The sequence below is a fragment of the Schistocerca cancellata genome, chromosome 1 (assembly GCF_023864275.1).
Source record: "Schistocerca cancellata isolate TAMUIC-IGC-003103 chromosome 1, iqSchCanc2.1, whole genome shotgun sequence".
Classification (NCBI taxonomy): Eukaryota; Metazoa; Arthropoda; class Insecta; order Orthoptera; family Acrididae; genus Schistocerca; species Schistocerca cancellata.
This window is the reverse complement of record NC_064626.1, coordinates 1,133,759,142-1,133,773,351: the sequence shown is the minus strand read 5'-3', so window position 1 is coordinate 1,133,773,351 and position 14,210 is coordinate 1,133,759,142. Positions and strand designations below refer to the sequence as shown.

Below are 14,210 nucleotides of genomic sequence, written 5' to 3'. Positions count from 1 at the left end.
AATGCAGTTCACTGGGAGGTTTCCCCACCTCTCTGAAAGAACAGTGGGAATACTGCTCTGAGGGAACTTAGACAGTTGTTTCAGGTCATGACGCATGTCAAGTTACTCTTGCATCAACGCACTGATAGTTGGACGACCAGTTGAACCAAACGGATACTTCTTTGAAAATATGGTAAACAGAACGTGAGTAATACAGTATAGAGGAATTAAATTAGGCGATGCTGAGGAAACTGGGTTAGGAAAAGATGTCTATAGACTGCCTTAGTTCTCAAATAAGAACTTGGTTGTATCAACTGTCCAGATGTGCTTCTCTCAGTATTACAATAAGTACCTGCTTCTGTATCTCCTGATACTTGATCCCTTTTACACATTCAACTAAAATAAATTACAGAGACCTTAATGGCTCCATAGCTGTTTCGTCATTGGTGTATAGTCTTTAATACTGTCTGGCTCGTCTTGTTTACCCTCTCAGCCTGAAGGTATGCTGACGATTATCCCGTAACATCTAGTAAGTCAACACCATAAAACCATTCATCTTCCATTTATGACATGTAGGGAGAATACTGAACGATCAAATATTTGTGAATGCCTTTGATTATTTTACCCAAAGGACTACGGCTGGAGCCAATCTGAGACGAGCACCATCCTGAGCGCCTTCTTCTGGGGCTATGTGGTGACGCTGGCGCCAGCCGGCTGGGCGGCGGACAGGTTCAATTCGAAGAACTTGCTGTCGGCCTCGCTCATCCTCTCCGGTATCTTCACCATGCTCACAGAGGTGGCTGCAGACGCTGGCGGTGTGGTGCTAGTGTGTGCGTTCAGAGTAGCCACGGGTCTCTCTCAGGTACGTGGCTGTGACATCCCTACCAGCAAGACATTATTCCTGTAGTACTTGTCCCGCTTTCAGCACACAGAGTAACTACATCAACACACTTCACAGCTTCACTTTTTGCAGCCAAACTGACTCTCACACATGTCAACCTGTTAAGAGATCCGTGAAACAATATGAGGCACAACGCTAAGTTGTGGACCAAGACGTGTCTTAGCATCGTTGTGACACATGATGTACATGTACGGTCACATTTCATGCTGTACGACTGGACATGGGGCGTGTGTGGCACTTATAGTATGCCTGCTCCATACACAGCATCAATATAGGCAATAAATTTACACGATGCAGAACCTTTTTTTCCTACTGCTTCCGTATATATTTATTCCTTAATGAAATTTGTCATTAAAAATATATCACTTTTTCAAACTAACAGCTCAATTCATGGAATCAATACCAGAAATAAGAATAATCTTCACAAGGATTTAAAGTCACTTAGTCTTGTACGAAGAAGTGTGCATTATTCAGGAACACACATTTTCAATAATTTGCCAGGAGCCATAAAAAGCTTACTAACCAATCAAATTCAGTTTAAGAGAAGCCTAAAGGATTTATTGGTGGCCAACTCTTTCTACTCCATTGGTGAATTTCTCAGTAGAATCAATTGATATATATATATATATATATATATATATATATATATATATATATATAAGTACAATATAACTTCTGCACAATTTCAGTACAGTACTGTGTTCATTGTAAATAAGAGTGTGTGTGTGTGTGTGTGTGTAAGTACAATCTTAACTTCTGCATCAGTACAGTAGTTGTATTACACGTTTATTACCTCATAAATAAATAAAAAACATTTTTTTATTTTAAATTTCTAACATGATTCTTTCATATAGCGTTCATTAAAAAATGACGACCATGCCACTTGGGACTTGTAGAATGGTACATTAGCTTATTTCTTTGAGTTGTAAATATTTGTCATGTATTGTTGTTTTTCTGACATGTTCTACATCCTGGAGGACCTCCTCACCACGGATCGATTGGAATGAAAGTAAATCTAATTTAATCTAATCTAATACAACAGATCGAGCTAACCAGCGCTGCCTGAGATTGTTGCATAAGCACAGGGTAGACGTCAACAACACATAGGTATGGTAGTAATCCTGGGGCACAGAGAAACACAAGTACCTCACGTCAGAAGTCCAGTGGGCACGCTGAGTGCTCAGCACTCCAGCACTCTACTCAAGTTGATTTTCAAAAAATTGTCCTTTGTGAATAGACCTGAAATGTGGGTATTACTATAAATTTGATCTTCGTGATGCGCCGACTTTTACTTGGAAAATTATTATTTCTCTCATGATTTCTAGAAATATTTACAGCAGAAACATTCCAACGAATAAAACCTGAAATCTTTAATTAAAAAGTACGAGGCAGGTCCAATAAGCACGTTTCCCTATTTTATAAAAGAAACTGCACTCAATTTATCATGCTGAAATAGTTTTAAAGACATTATACATTGCTTCTGTTATTTTCTAGATAGTGAGATGTTTTTCCAAGCGTTTTTGGTAACGTGACTGAAGTTTTTAAAAGCCAGTCTTGTACCAGGTTGGGTCCTGTGCTCGTAACCAGCTCTTCACTGTTAATGTGGCTTCATCACCGGTATTGAAGCGCTTACCTTCAAGACGGCCTTTGAGTTGAGGGTGTATATGAAAATCACTTGAGGCAAAATCTGGTGAATACGGAGGATGCGGGAGCATTTCCCAGTTGATTCTTCCGAGCTCCGCCTAGGTCATTCGAGCTGCGTGATGCAGACCATTGTAATGATGGGAGACAACTTAGTGAGACAAAGATCCAGTACGTTTTCTTTTGATGACGGCCCATAATTCCTCAAGACATTACGATGCTTCTCAGCATTAACTGCCGTGTTGCGAGGCAGGTAGTGAACGAGTAACAATGTCTGGCAGCACCAAAAGAGGGATGACATTACTTACTCTGTGGAATGTACGACCTTCGCCATTTTTGGGAACTTCGCCAGGTTTCTTCCACACCGTGCTGTGACGTTTCGCCTCAGTTGCCGAATGATGGACTCAGGTCTCACTGCCATCCGAATGCTCATACAGCCTTCTCCACAAGCAGATGTTAAGCCACTATGTGTGTCGACAGTGGGTTGTTGTTTTGCTGCGGAAAACTGAGCGCAGCTCACAAGTGGGCAAACTTTGTAGTGGTAACTCCATGCATGCCATGTGTTTTTTATTTCGCAGAGATGTAAAATAGGGAAACTTGCTATTGGGTGACCCTCTAAAACCTTTCAGAAACACATCTGAAAAGCATACATTATGTCCAGCATGTTTTTGAGCAATACCTGTCTTAACTTCTATGTCCAAATTATTAAACTTCTAGCCGGCCGCGGTGGTCTCGCGGTTCTTGGCGCGCAGTCCGGAACCGCGCGACTGCTACGGTCGCAGGTTCGCATCCTGCCTCGGGCATGGATGTGTGTGATGTCCTTAGGTTAGTTAGGTTTAAGTAGTTCTAAGTTCTAGGGGACTGATGACCACAGCTGTTAAGTCTCATAGTGCTCAGAGCCATTTGAACCATTATTAAACTTCTTTCCAGGTTCAGCAGTGATGAATTTTCATTTCTTTTCATTCAAGATCTACACTCATAGCTTCATCTATGAGAATACTCAAGTTTTTAGATACTATTACAGCTATGTAAATTATGTAAGGTAAAATTATAACTAATTTCATATTGTCCGAACCCTTCTTGTTAACTAATTATCTTTTTTATACTCCAATACTAGAATATGCATGGACACATGAATTGTAGCAGTCTAAAATAAAGATTCTTCGCATCAGGAAAGCCTCGCCTTCGAATTTTCCTATGATTATTGTTGCTTGAGTCAAGTTGTTCATCAGATTCACAGCGAGTCTTGTTCCACTGCATAGCTTCGATTGAATCAGATTGCATAATATGATTATCGCCGAGCCGACCTTGAGCTGCAAATTGAGCGGTGGCATTCCTGGCACATCCATGTAATTCAGGAATTCAATTTAATAACTGTCGGTTTCATCTGTATCTGTAATGGAATCGATCGAATTACGTGAATGCAATTTAGCAGGGATCTGACAGTGAATTTTTATGTTCATATTGTCTAAGTCCTCATTTCTCGCTCCCAAAATGGTTGTTTCGCTCATCCATAGCTTTTGTAATTTTCAGAAGTATTCGGGTACACTTTCGTTACCAATCTTCGTTCAGTGTTGCGAATTGACAAAAATTAGGTGGAAACGCAATGAGCCCAGTGGAAGCGTCAACCGGAATTTTTCCACCGCCAGTTGCTTGGAAAACACTTCCGGCGCACCGTCATTTCGTAACGGAACTCGCATATTCGTTGTTAGCTTGAGACTTATCACGTGTCTCTTCGAAGACGTCCAGATTGTTGTGCAAATCTTTCAACGTTCGATCGAGTGTCCACAGTGCTCGCTTGTGCGACATCATTTACTCATCCCAAATGATTAATCCTGTAGTACTTTAGCCACTGCTTATTTTTTTCAATGTTGCATGTCAATTCATTTATAGTTTACAAATTCAGTGACAGTTTGAGAGCAGGATGAGCTGTTCGACCTCCCTCGAACACTTTGACAGTGATCCTAGATGATAACCACGGCCAGCGCTATTTGACTTTGTGCCCGAATAGAAGCTAAAGTATATTAAATTAGGAACGTTTTACCAGTTCCACCAGGTGCATCTAGGAAGAAGATTTCTCCGTACGCGGTTTTCTGCTGCTGATTCAAAAGTTGGACCTGTGTTTGCGCTGACTGACTCAAAGCATCTCGATCGTATTGCCGTTGTCGTTGAATTTCTCGACTGAATGCATCGTGCATGGGGCGATTCGTTCAACATCTTGCCAGAGCAAACACTCTACAGAAGTTAACGCCTCGTTTTGGATCTCCGCGTAAAATTCAAGTTCGTGATTCTCTATTATCGTAGTCACTAGACGGAGGATTTCTTCAGCTATATCGTCTTTGATTTTGTTCCACAAATGAAGTGGGATCGTTGAAATAAGCGTTGAATGATGATGGCAAAAAGTGATCGAATTTGTTGATCTGTAGACGAAATAACAGCATCAGCGAGTGTGTGATCCCAATGAGTCTCATCCTTGAGCAAATACAATGATTGACAGACTGCTCGATATACTGCGCACAACTCGCTTTTGACAGTACTTAAGAATTTAAATGAAGTCGGTCAACGAACACTAACCAATAACAAACGCAGGTAGGAACATTCATAATTGCTCGAATGAAATGTGTAAATGCGTCCCAATGCGTCGGATGAATATACAGAGGGGGTCCAAAAGAATGTATCCACGGTTTAAAAGTTCATAACTGGCAAACTAATTGACGGAGTTGTCTCATCTTTGGCAGTGCAATAGTTTGTAGTTCCGGCAATCGCCACACAAGCGTTGTATTGTGTTGTTTTGTTTTGTCAGATTACAGTCGCTAGATAGTCAGTGTTTTGTTCTTAGCTGCACCTAGTTACTCGAGTAAACATGACTGGTGCAGGGCCTGCATTAGATGAAAGGAAGTCAATTTTGAAATGGTATTTTAAGTACGAAAAAAAATTAATGTGGTTCAACGGCAATGGCAAAATGTGTATCAAACAGAGCCACCGACACGCGTAATGATTCGTCGCATTCGAGACAAATTTGAAGCCGAAGGCTGTGTTAAAGATGTACACAGACAACGATCTGGACGACCTGTAACAGTAACAAGTCGAGCTAACTCCCGTCGTGTGTTACAACAATTCACTCGCTCACCACAGAAGTCTGTGAGACAGTGAGCCCGTAAAACTGGAGTGAGTCGCTCAAGTGTTCGGCGAATTTTGAAGACAGCAAATTGGAAGTGCTACATCCCACTATTGCTACACGCAATGAACGACGGCGACCCAGATCGTATAAGGGAGTACTGCGAGTGGTTTACTAACATGTTACGCAACGATGAAGAGTTTGCAGAGATGAATGTGTGGTCTGATGAGGCACAGTTCAAACTCAATGGTGCAGTAAATTGCCACAATTGCATCTACTGGGCGCGGAAAATCCGAACGTCCATGTAGACAATGCCGTGAATTTGCCAGGAGTAAATGTGTGGTGTGGTTTGTCTTACCGGGGCTTGATTGGGCCATTATTCTTTGACGGTACAGTTACCGGTGAGGTGTACCTTCAGAAGCTTCAGACATCCATTTTACCTGCCATCCGAGACTAGTATGGAGATGGAAGAGTTTACTTTCAACAAGATGGTTCCCCAGTCCACTACCAAAATCGTGTTAGAGCGTATCTCGACGAAAATCTACCAGGAAGATGGATAGGCCGTAGAGGTGTTGTCGAGTATCCACCACGTTCCCCAGACCTAACTCCTCTAGACTTTTACTTGTGGGGAACACTAAAGGACGTCGTTTATCGACAAAAACCACGCACATTGGATGAACTTCGAGAATCCATCGTACATTCATGTGCAAATATCCAACTGAACACGTTGCAGTCGGTAGTTCGTGCTGCAGTTCGGCAGCATCATTTGTGTGTGAATGGTGTGAACGGTGACCATTTCGAACACCTAGAGTGATGTCTTTAAGTTGGACATTAAGCTACACTTTCACCAAAAATGAGACAACTCCGTCAATTAGTTAGTAAGTTATGGACTTTTAAGCAGTGGATACATTTTTTTTTACCCCTCTGTATATTCACGTGTCCAGGAGCAGGCTTTAACTGTTTCCGACGTCGGAGTTTTTTTGATGAAGCGTTCCACGTGAAATATCTCGGTGTCTCCGAATAAAGTAGTGTTCTTGCAAATGGATCACTTGCGCATGTGCTTCTCAGCGTTGTCGCCGGTGGTCGTTTAGATCTCTGCACTGCGTTTGCTGCTGAGAAATAAACACTTTGTCCATTCTGCAGGTGCACAGCTAAATGGCCCACAGTGGGATGAAGATCACGTATGGAGAATGAAAAGATTCTCCAAATTGGGGGCCATAAAAAATCATGCTTTGCCTCTTTCGTTTGTTTCTTGACCTGTAAGTGAATAAAGAATTTTTGTTAGGTATCGCATTCAAACACGAATAGCAACATTGCTACGTACCGGATAATGGCTGAATCATGCTATCCGTTAATGGATTAATCATCTTAATCAAAAAATAATACCCATCCTCTCCTCGGCAAACCATTATGTGGTGAGACACCAAATTCTCGCCCACAATCACAATGGCAACTTCACTCAGCCTCGGCGTACTGAAGCAGCTTTCATTTTCGTTTACTGAACTTTTGTCTGGTGTGATCACTATTTTGTGATCATTCGAAGGAAATATTTCTACTGCAGTCTTGAACAATTTGACCAATTGATTGTGTTCATGTAAGAGTTGTTTTTGCGTAATGATCTTTCGCTTTACCGTACGACTGATGACACAACGCTGATTGATTTCATCGTTAGGGTTTCCGAGGAAATAAATCTGAAGAAAATTGGATCAGCACTTACTGGCGGCAATAATGTTTCTGCATGATGGTGAATTTGTTCGATGATGTGTTAATATGAAGAGAAATTATTACTTTATGAATCTCGGTGAAACTCTGTGAATAGTTGATGTTTCTGTGATGTGTCTGTGTACTTGATCTGGGATTGAGTTGAAAAAGAATTTCCCTTAAAATTGGGTTAAAGCCTTGTTAATCGATAATATTCACCTGAAATGATATCATTTGGAATGAACTGTTGTACTTTTGTACTCTGGTCACCAGAACATTATGGCCAGTGACCTACTACCGATATAAAACCTTCCTGGCGATAGCAGCATCACCTGACGAGGAATGACTGCTAGTCAGACACACGCACGGCTTATTAATTTTTACTTCTTCAGAAACTATAGTCGTGTATAAAGAAATAACAAGCAACCAGTTGCATATAAGAAATTTAATTTCTTGGCCGGTTTCGGGCACTTAGTGCCCTTTTTCAGAAGGCATAACTTTCTGAAGAAGGGCACTAAGTGCCCGAAATCAGTCAAGAAATTAAATTATATGCAACTGGTTGCTTATTATTTCATTGTTTACACAACCCCAGTGCTTGTAGTATCAGTGAGGGTGCTGTCCATGTTTGGAATGAGGAGTTTGAGGGAGGGCAGATTGTGTTGGCCCAGAGGCTCGGCACGAACCTTTCGGAAACTGCACGACTTGCCGAGTGTTCGAGGAGTGCTGTGGTGAGTGTATTCAACAAGTGGCGAATCCAGATCCATATGTCGTGGGGTTGGGCAGACCTGTAAAACAAGACAGTTGGCTAAATGTTGCGGAACTAACATCAGACGTCAATCTGGACAGAGTACAAGAGTGTCTGAACACACACTGCACCGAACACTCCTAACGATGCGTCTCCGTAGCGGACGAGCCATGCTTGTGCATGGCCGATGGCACATCGGCAACTACGACTGAAATGAGGACGTGACCATCGGCACTGGACGTTGGCACAGTGGCAGTGCGTTACATGTACTGACGTATCCCGATACCTTCCACGTCATGGCGATGGGAGGATGCGAATACGTCGTCTTCCAGGCGAACACCTACTTGACATCTGTACTGTGGAACGGAGAAAAGCGGGCGGCGGCTCAATTCTGCTCTAGGGAATATTCACGGGGCAATCTACTCGTCCAGTGGAGCTCATGCAAGGCACCATGAAGGGGTGTACACACGTACACCCATTCATGACGATCATGTTTCCCGCAGCAGTGGAATTTTTCAACAAGATAATGCGCCATGTCACAAGATTAGGGGTGTGATGAGTTTGTTCCAGGGATACAGTGGCGAGTTTCAGTCGATGTCGTAGCTCCCCAATTCACCATATCACCCGATCGAATACATCGGCCACGTGACTGAACATGGCGTCAGAGCTCAGCGCCCCGCTTCCCGGAATTTACAAAAGTTAGGCGACTTTTGTTTTCAAATGTGGTGCCAGCTCCCTCCAGCGACCTACCACGGCCTCACTGCTTCCACGCCACTATCCTGCACAGCTGTTATCCGTGCCAAAGATGGACGTACTGGCTATTGGTCGTAATGTTTCGGCTGATCGGTGTATATTCTGCAAGACATTCTTCGGTGGAGGTTCTTGGGCAGAAAGCAATGATGCCAGTGGCTCTGGTGGTGGTATCAATTCCGGTAATTTGACCTTTCCGATCGCACAACATAATCCTGGTGGTTCGTTTCGAAATCTCAAAGCATTGCAATGTTGACAGACATTGTTCCGAAGTCGACCAGTACATCAGCGACGTACCTGAACGCGAAACTTTCAACGTCAATTATTACGGTTTGCCGTCTGGTTGGGTGACGTGCGTGAGATCTATTTGAGCGGATTGAACTCGACTGTACCCGTTGTTCCGGAATCATAATGGATCGCGTTCGAGAAATTCTTATCCGGTTTGCTTCCAAGCGCTGGCTACGTACTTCGTCAGTCCCATTGAGTCGACAGCCATGCAGTTGATTCGCCTTGCGGGTACGACAGTCGATATGTGGCATTTTTTTCCAAAGAAATAAACCACGAACTGAAATGAAATGTTTGCAGCACACCATATTACCACGAACTGATATCAATGTAGTTTTATTTTATTTTATTTTATTTTATGAAATCAACTGACAGCAGAGCACTCAAATCGACCGGCACGTTTCTTTCACAGAGATTTGCATACAAAAATACCATCGAAATTGCCGGCTTTTCCGGTGGATTTTCCACACATATTATTTCATACAAACCTTGTCCCAACAATTGTGAACACAACAAAAAAATCAGCCACATCACTCGAGTTGTTCTCAACTGATGATCTTTCATACACGCGGCAACTGTTTTTTATTTACATAGATATGTTTAACTCAAAATGCAAAATGTCTTCATTCAAATGTTCACAACAGTTCTAGTATTCCCAAATGCAATAAGTGAATCATCTACACACCTACCTAAAGATAAAGAAACATCATAATTACTTAGAATAAATTGATTAATTTTATCTTTCATGTGTCAAACTTCTTACACTTCTTATAAATCTCCTTCTAAAGGTAACAGAATTAGTAGAACTTACCATTGCAAATTTGTTTCATAAGTTATCTTCAGTTACAAACGAACTTCCTTCTTTTAGTTACATAAGAAATTTATTGCAACTGAGTAGAAAGGGCGGAAGTGACAAAAAGTCATTATTAAGAAAATGAGATCAAAGATATCTAATCATTGGACTTCATTCGGTGACTTACCAAAAACTTGTAGAACATTCATACATTTTTACCGGTCTATTGTACAACCCACATACGAGAAAAAAATTAAAAAAATTCCGTACATTATACTTTATAAAATTATTCTTGTAAATTTCAATTTGTTGGTGCATCTGCAAGAATTCTGAAAGTTGTGTCGTAAGAAAATGTTAAATGTCAGGTGAAATTCAATGTCTTTGCACCAACTTCTTTGTCCAACACTTAATAAAATTTAAAAACATTCGTGTGTTATTTCTTAATGATTATATTACATTATATGATTCCATAGCAACAATATCTGTGTTAAATCAAAGCTACCCCCATTCATTTAAACATTAAATTCTTATGTAGGCCAACTAACAAACCAAAATGCAACTATTGTTGATGACCTCATTCAAAGATGTAAGAGCTTAAAGTTTGTTTCATATTAAGTGAGAATTTCACTGTAAATAATTTTACGTGACGCGCAAAGTATCCTTTTTTGGTGTTAATACAACAAGAAGTAGAAATCATTATCTTAAGGTCGAATGATAATGACTAGAGGTGAAACGGATATGCAACAGCTATCTAGTATCAGGCCTGTCTGGCACAGTTTACTGTCTGGCTGGATACCAACCAGTAGGCCAAGATCTGAAGGCTAGTGGATTTTCAATAAATTATGAAAATGTCTTAAAATCGACTTTATTTAATTCACATATAAGATACTCTAAACACAAACAAAACTGGAATATCTTCACATAAAAACATTGAGAAAAAATTTATGTTAACAAAAGAATAAATTAGTATTCATACTATTGCTGACGCTGATACTGTTGCAAGGTACTCAAATATAAATTCTGGCAGCTTTGTCAAATACTGGCACTGCGTCGCATTAGCTGACAACCAAATTAGAGTCGCGATTGCGAATGATTCGAACTGTCTTCGAATAATAGTTAATCTCACTGGCAATCGTGTCTGTTTCTTGTGCATCTCAATGACTATTATTATCTTCATTTACCGACTCCCAAAACGTGTCGTGAGTTTTGCGAGACATAGTTGATTCAGTCTTGTCTCCTCTACTTCCTTCAACTGGAATTTGAGACGACCTGCTACTGGTGGAAAATTCTTCTCAAAATTCCTATGAGATCTTCTTTCGAGCTCTTTTAGTTTCAACAATCCCCAAGCAACCTGTGTCGAATCTTGGGTCTAGAAAGTTTGCAGTCAAGTTATTTGGATCTTTATTTAAGGAGCTGAAACGACTTTCTAATCAAGCTTCTAATAAGGCTCTAGGCTGTTGTAAGTCGGAGGTCTTTTTCTGCTGTTTCTGCCTTATCTTAATACTTATTTAATGCCACAACATGTAGTTTTACTTTAGATATGCAGAAGAGACGAGAACTTATTTTCGCAATTTCTTCAAGGACTTCAAAAGCTTAACTCACTTCTCCATCAAACATTACTGGTGAGACATCAAATTTATTTCTTCTGCTATAGACTGGATCTTGAATGGCTCACTTATAATCCTCTGAAGTGAATGGGTGGAACATCTAGAAGAACTATACTCACTCTCTTGAACAACTTCCTTGGAAAACGTCCCTGCGATCTGCGAAGGAATTAAGCCTCTTGGTGACGCAAAAGGAGACAGCCAAAGTTTCAACTAAACTGGATGTTTATTTCGTCGGTGACCGGTTTCGGGATACGGCGTTCTCAAACCAACCAATGTTTTCCAAGTAAAATGTTCGTCAAAACAGCAGTAAACAAAGTGAGTTCATATGCGTATGGTCGCAAATTACTTTCGTTAACCAACGGTAACTTTAGTTGGTATTATAAGGTTATGTGCACATCTTGGTCACTGCTATTTAGGAGAACATTTTGTTTAGCAAACCTTGGTTGGTTTGAGAACCGATCACCGACTAAATAAACACCCATTTTAGTTGCTGATCTGGTGTCTACAATCTAAAAATGTGTTGCTGTCCCACTATACCCAACACACTGGAGTTATGTAAGCTTCTTTGCTGTATTTCCTCCTGTATGATAACTCTGATAAGACCTCACAGCAAGAGCTCCGTGTTCCAGCCGAGTTGTAAAGTTGGTTCTACCACTGTTGCAAGTCCGGTCCTTTCTATTACAGATAATGGCTCATTGTCTAGTGCAATCATATGGCCGGCCAGAGTGGCCGAGCGATTCTAGGCGCTACAGTCTGGAACTTCACGACCGCTACGGTCGCAGGTTCGAATCCTGCCTCGGGCATGGTTGTGTGTGATGTCCTTAGGTTAGTTAGGTTTAAGTAGGTCTAAGTCTAAGGGACTGATGACCTCAGATGTTAAGTCCCATACTGCTCACAGCCATTTGAACCATTTTTTTTGCAATCATATCTGCTATTAAATAATAAATGCTTTTGCCTCTTACTTCGTGTACCTCCCAAAGCAATTTGCTTTTCAAACGTTCTTTTTTTCTATGTTGAAGACGAATTTGTAATGTGGGATGGCTCAAGACGATGAAGCGCCGAGGGAGGCGGTAACTTTATTAATTGCTTGAAATTTATCGGGTTTTTTCGTTGTCAAATGCGTTTTCATAGCTGAAGTACTAATTAGAAAATGAAATATGTCATTAGGTTTAAGGTAGCTCCTGACCTCTGTGAGCTCGCTCACACTACTCATTACGACATGCTCCACGGAAATGTTCAGCCGTCAGCCGAATATCGGACCGATGAGTAGCCGGCCATTCAGCTATCAGGCCGGCCGGACATCTGGTATCCAGCCAAACAACTATCCGTTTCATCTCTGGTAGTGGCAGTAGTGCTACGATGTTTTTTTTTCCTAAATTTTGGTTTACCATAAGTTTCCTTGCTATTTTAGGGTTTGGTATTCCCATGCACACATTCCTTGCTGGCAAAATGGATCCCACCCAAAGAAAATGCTGTTTTGGGAACTGCTGTTTACTCAGGTGACTTATGTTCAGTATAGCATTCTAATTTGCTTGTAATGGTTTTATGTGTGTATAGTTGCAATGCAAGTGAATGATGTATGGATCGTTTTGAGAAACCTCTTATTAGTTCAGTGAAAAGTTTGAGAAACATTCTACTATTGTGCAGTTGCAGAATTATAGAGTTCTATTTTCTTCAATGTCTCAAGCATGGTACTCTTTAATCTCTTGAAGTGTGGTATGCTTTGCGAATATGATACTGTTGACAATCAAAACTGGTTGAAGATGATATAACTTTGCAACCAGTTGGTTGCAACTGCATCATGATTTCAATAAATATTAATCTGTAATTCATTTAGTTTTGGGAGTGGACTTCGAGAAACGATCAGCTTTTCTCTTTAAAAATGAAGCTATAATGACATTGTTTTCTCGACATTACTTTAGGCGATCAGCTGGGCACAGTAATAGCAATGATGACATCAGGAGCAATAGCTCAGAGCGCCGTTGGGTGGCCATTTATCTTCTACTTCTTTGGTGGACTTTCCATCATTTGTGGAGCGATCTTATTCTGGTTTGGAGAGAATACCCCATCTCAACACAAGCATATTTCTAGAGCAGAACTTACTTTTATTGAAGAATCTTGCAAGGATGTCTCACGTGAACAAGAGGTAAGATACAAGCTATTTATTATGAAATACATATTTTTGTTGTATATTTTATTACTGAGGCAGTTTTATGTACGTGGTTTACAGAAATTTTCAACGCCGTGGGTATCGATTTTCACATCACTGCCCGTATTTTCTCTCGTAGTAGTCACTATGACTCAGAACTGGGGATTCTTCACGCTCCTGACAGAGACACCAACGTATTTAAGTAATGTTCTTGGATTTGACATTGAATCTGTAAGTAAAACGGCTTACATCATTAACTGTACTTTTGTGTAAGAAGTGTGGCAGTAGTTGTTAGCTGAGAAAATAATTGTGGAGTGCTTTTCTCCACTGTTTGATCGAATGCACATATCAGTATTCTGGCGTGCTTTCGACTTTGCTAGTAACTTTGTATGTGAGTCTGAAAAATTACAGATGTTGTGTGGATTACCGAAACTGTTACTGATAGTCAAAGAATGAATCATCGTGAAACCAATCCGGCCCACCAACGTTTGGCAGTCCATATCACAGATCTTGAGCTTATGTTCGTCTAACGATGCAGTGA

At 40.8% G+C, this 14,210-nt stretch overlaps 1 protein-coding gene across 2 annotated transcripts in view; it reads left to right on the top strand.

Annotated features, from left to right (window-relative positions):
- The window catches only part of LOC126163105 (putative inorganic phosphate cotransporter), a 328,093-nt gene that overhangs the window by 25,970 nt on the left and 287,913 nt on the right, over positions 1–14,210 (top strand). For both annotated transcript variants that reach the window (XM_049920037.1, XM_049920029.1), the window contains exons 3-6: positions 611–841; positions 12,932–13,019; positions 13,443–13,666; positions 13,751–13,900. In XM_049920037.1, the coding sequence (XP_049775994.1) occupies positions 611–841; positions 12,932–13,019; positions 13,443–13,666; positions 13,751–13,900 (693 nt within the window). The remainder of the gene's footprint in view (positions 1–610; positions 842–12,931; positions 13,020–13,442; positions 13,667–13,750; positions 13,901–14,210) is intronic.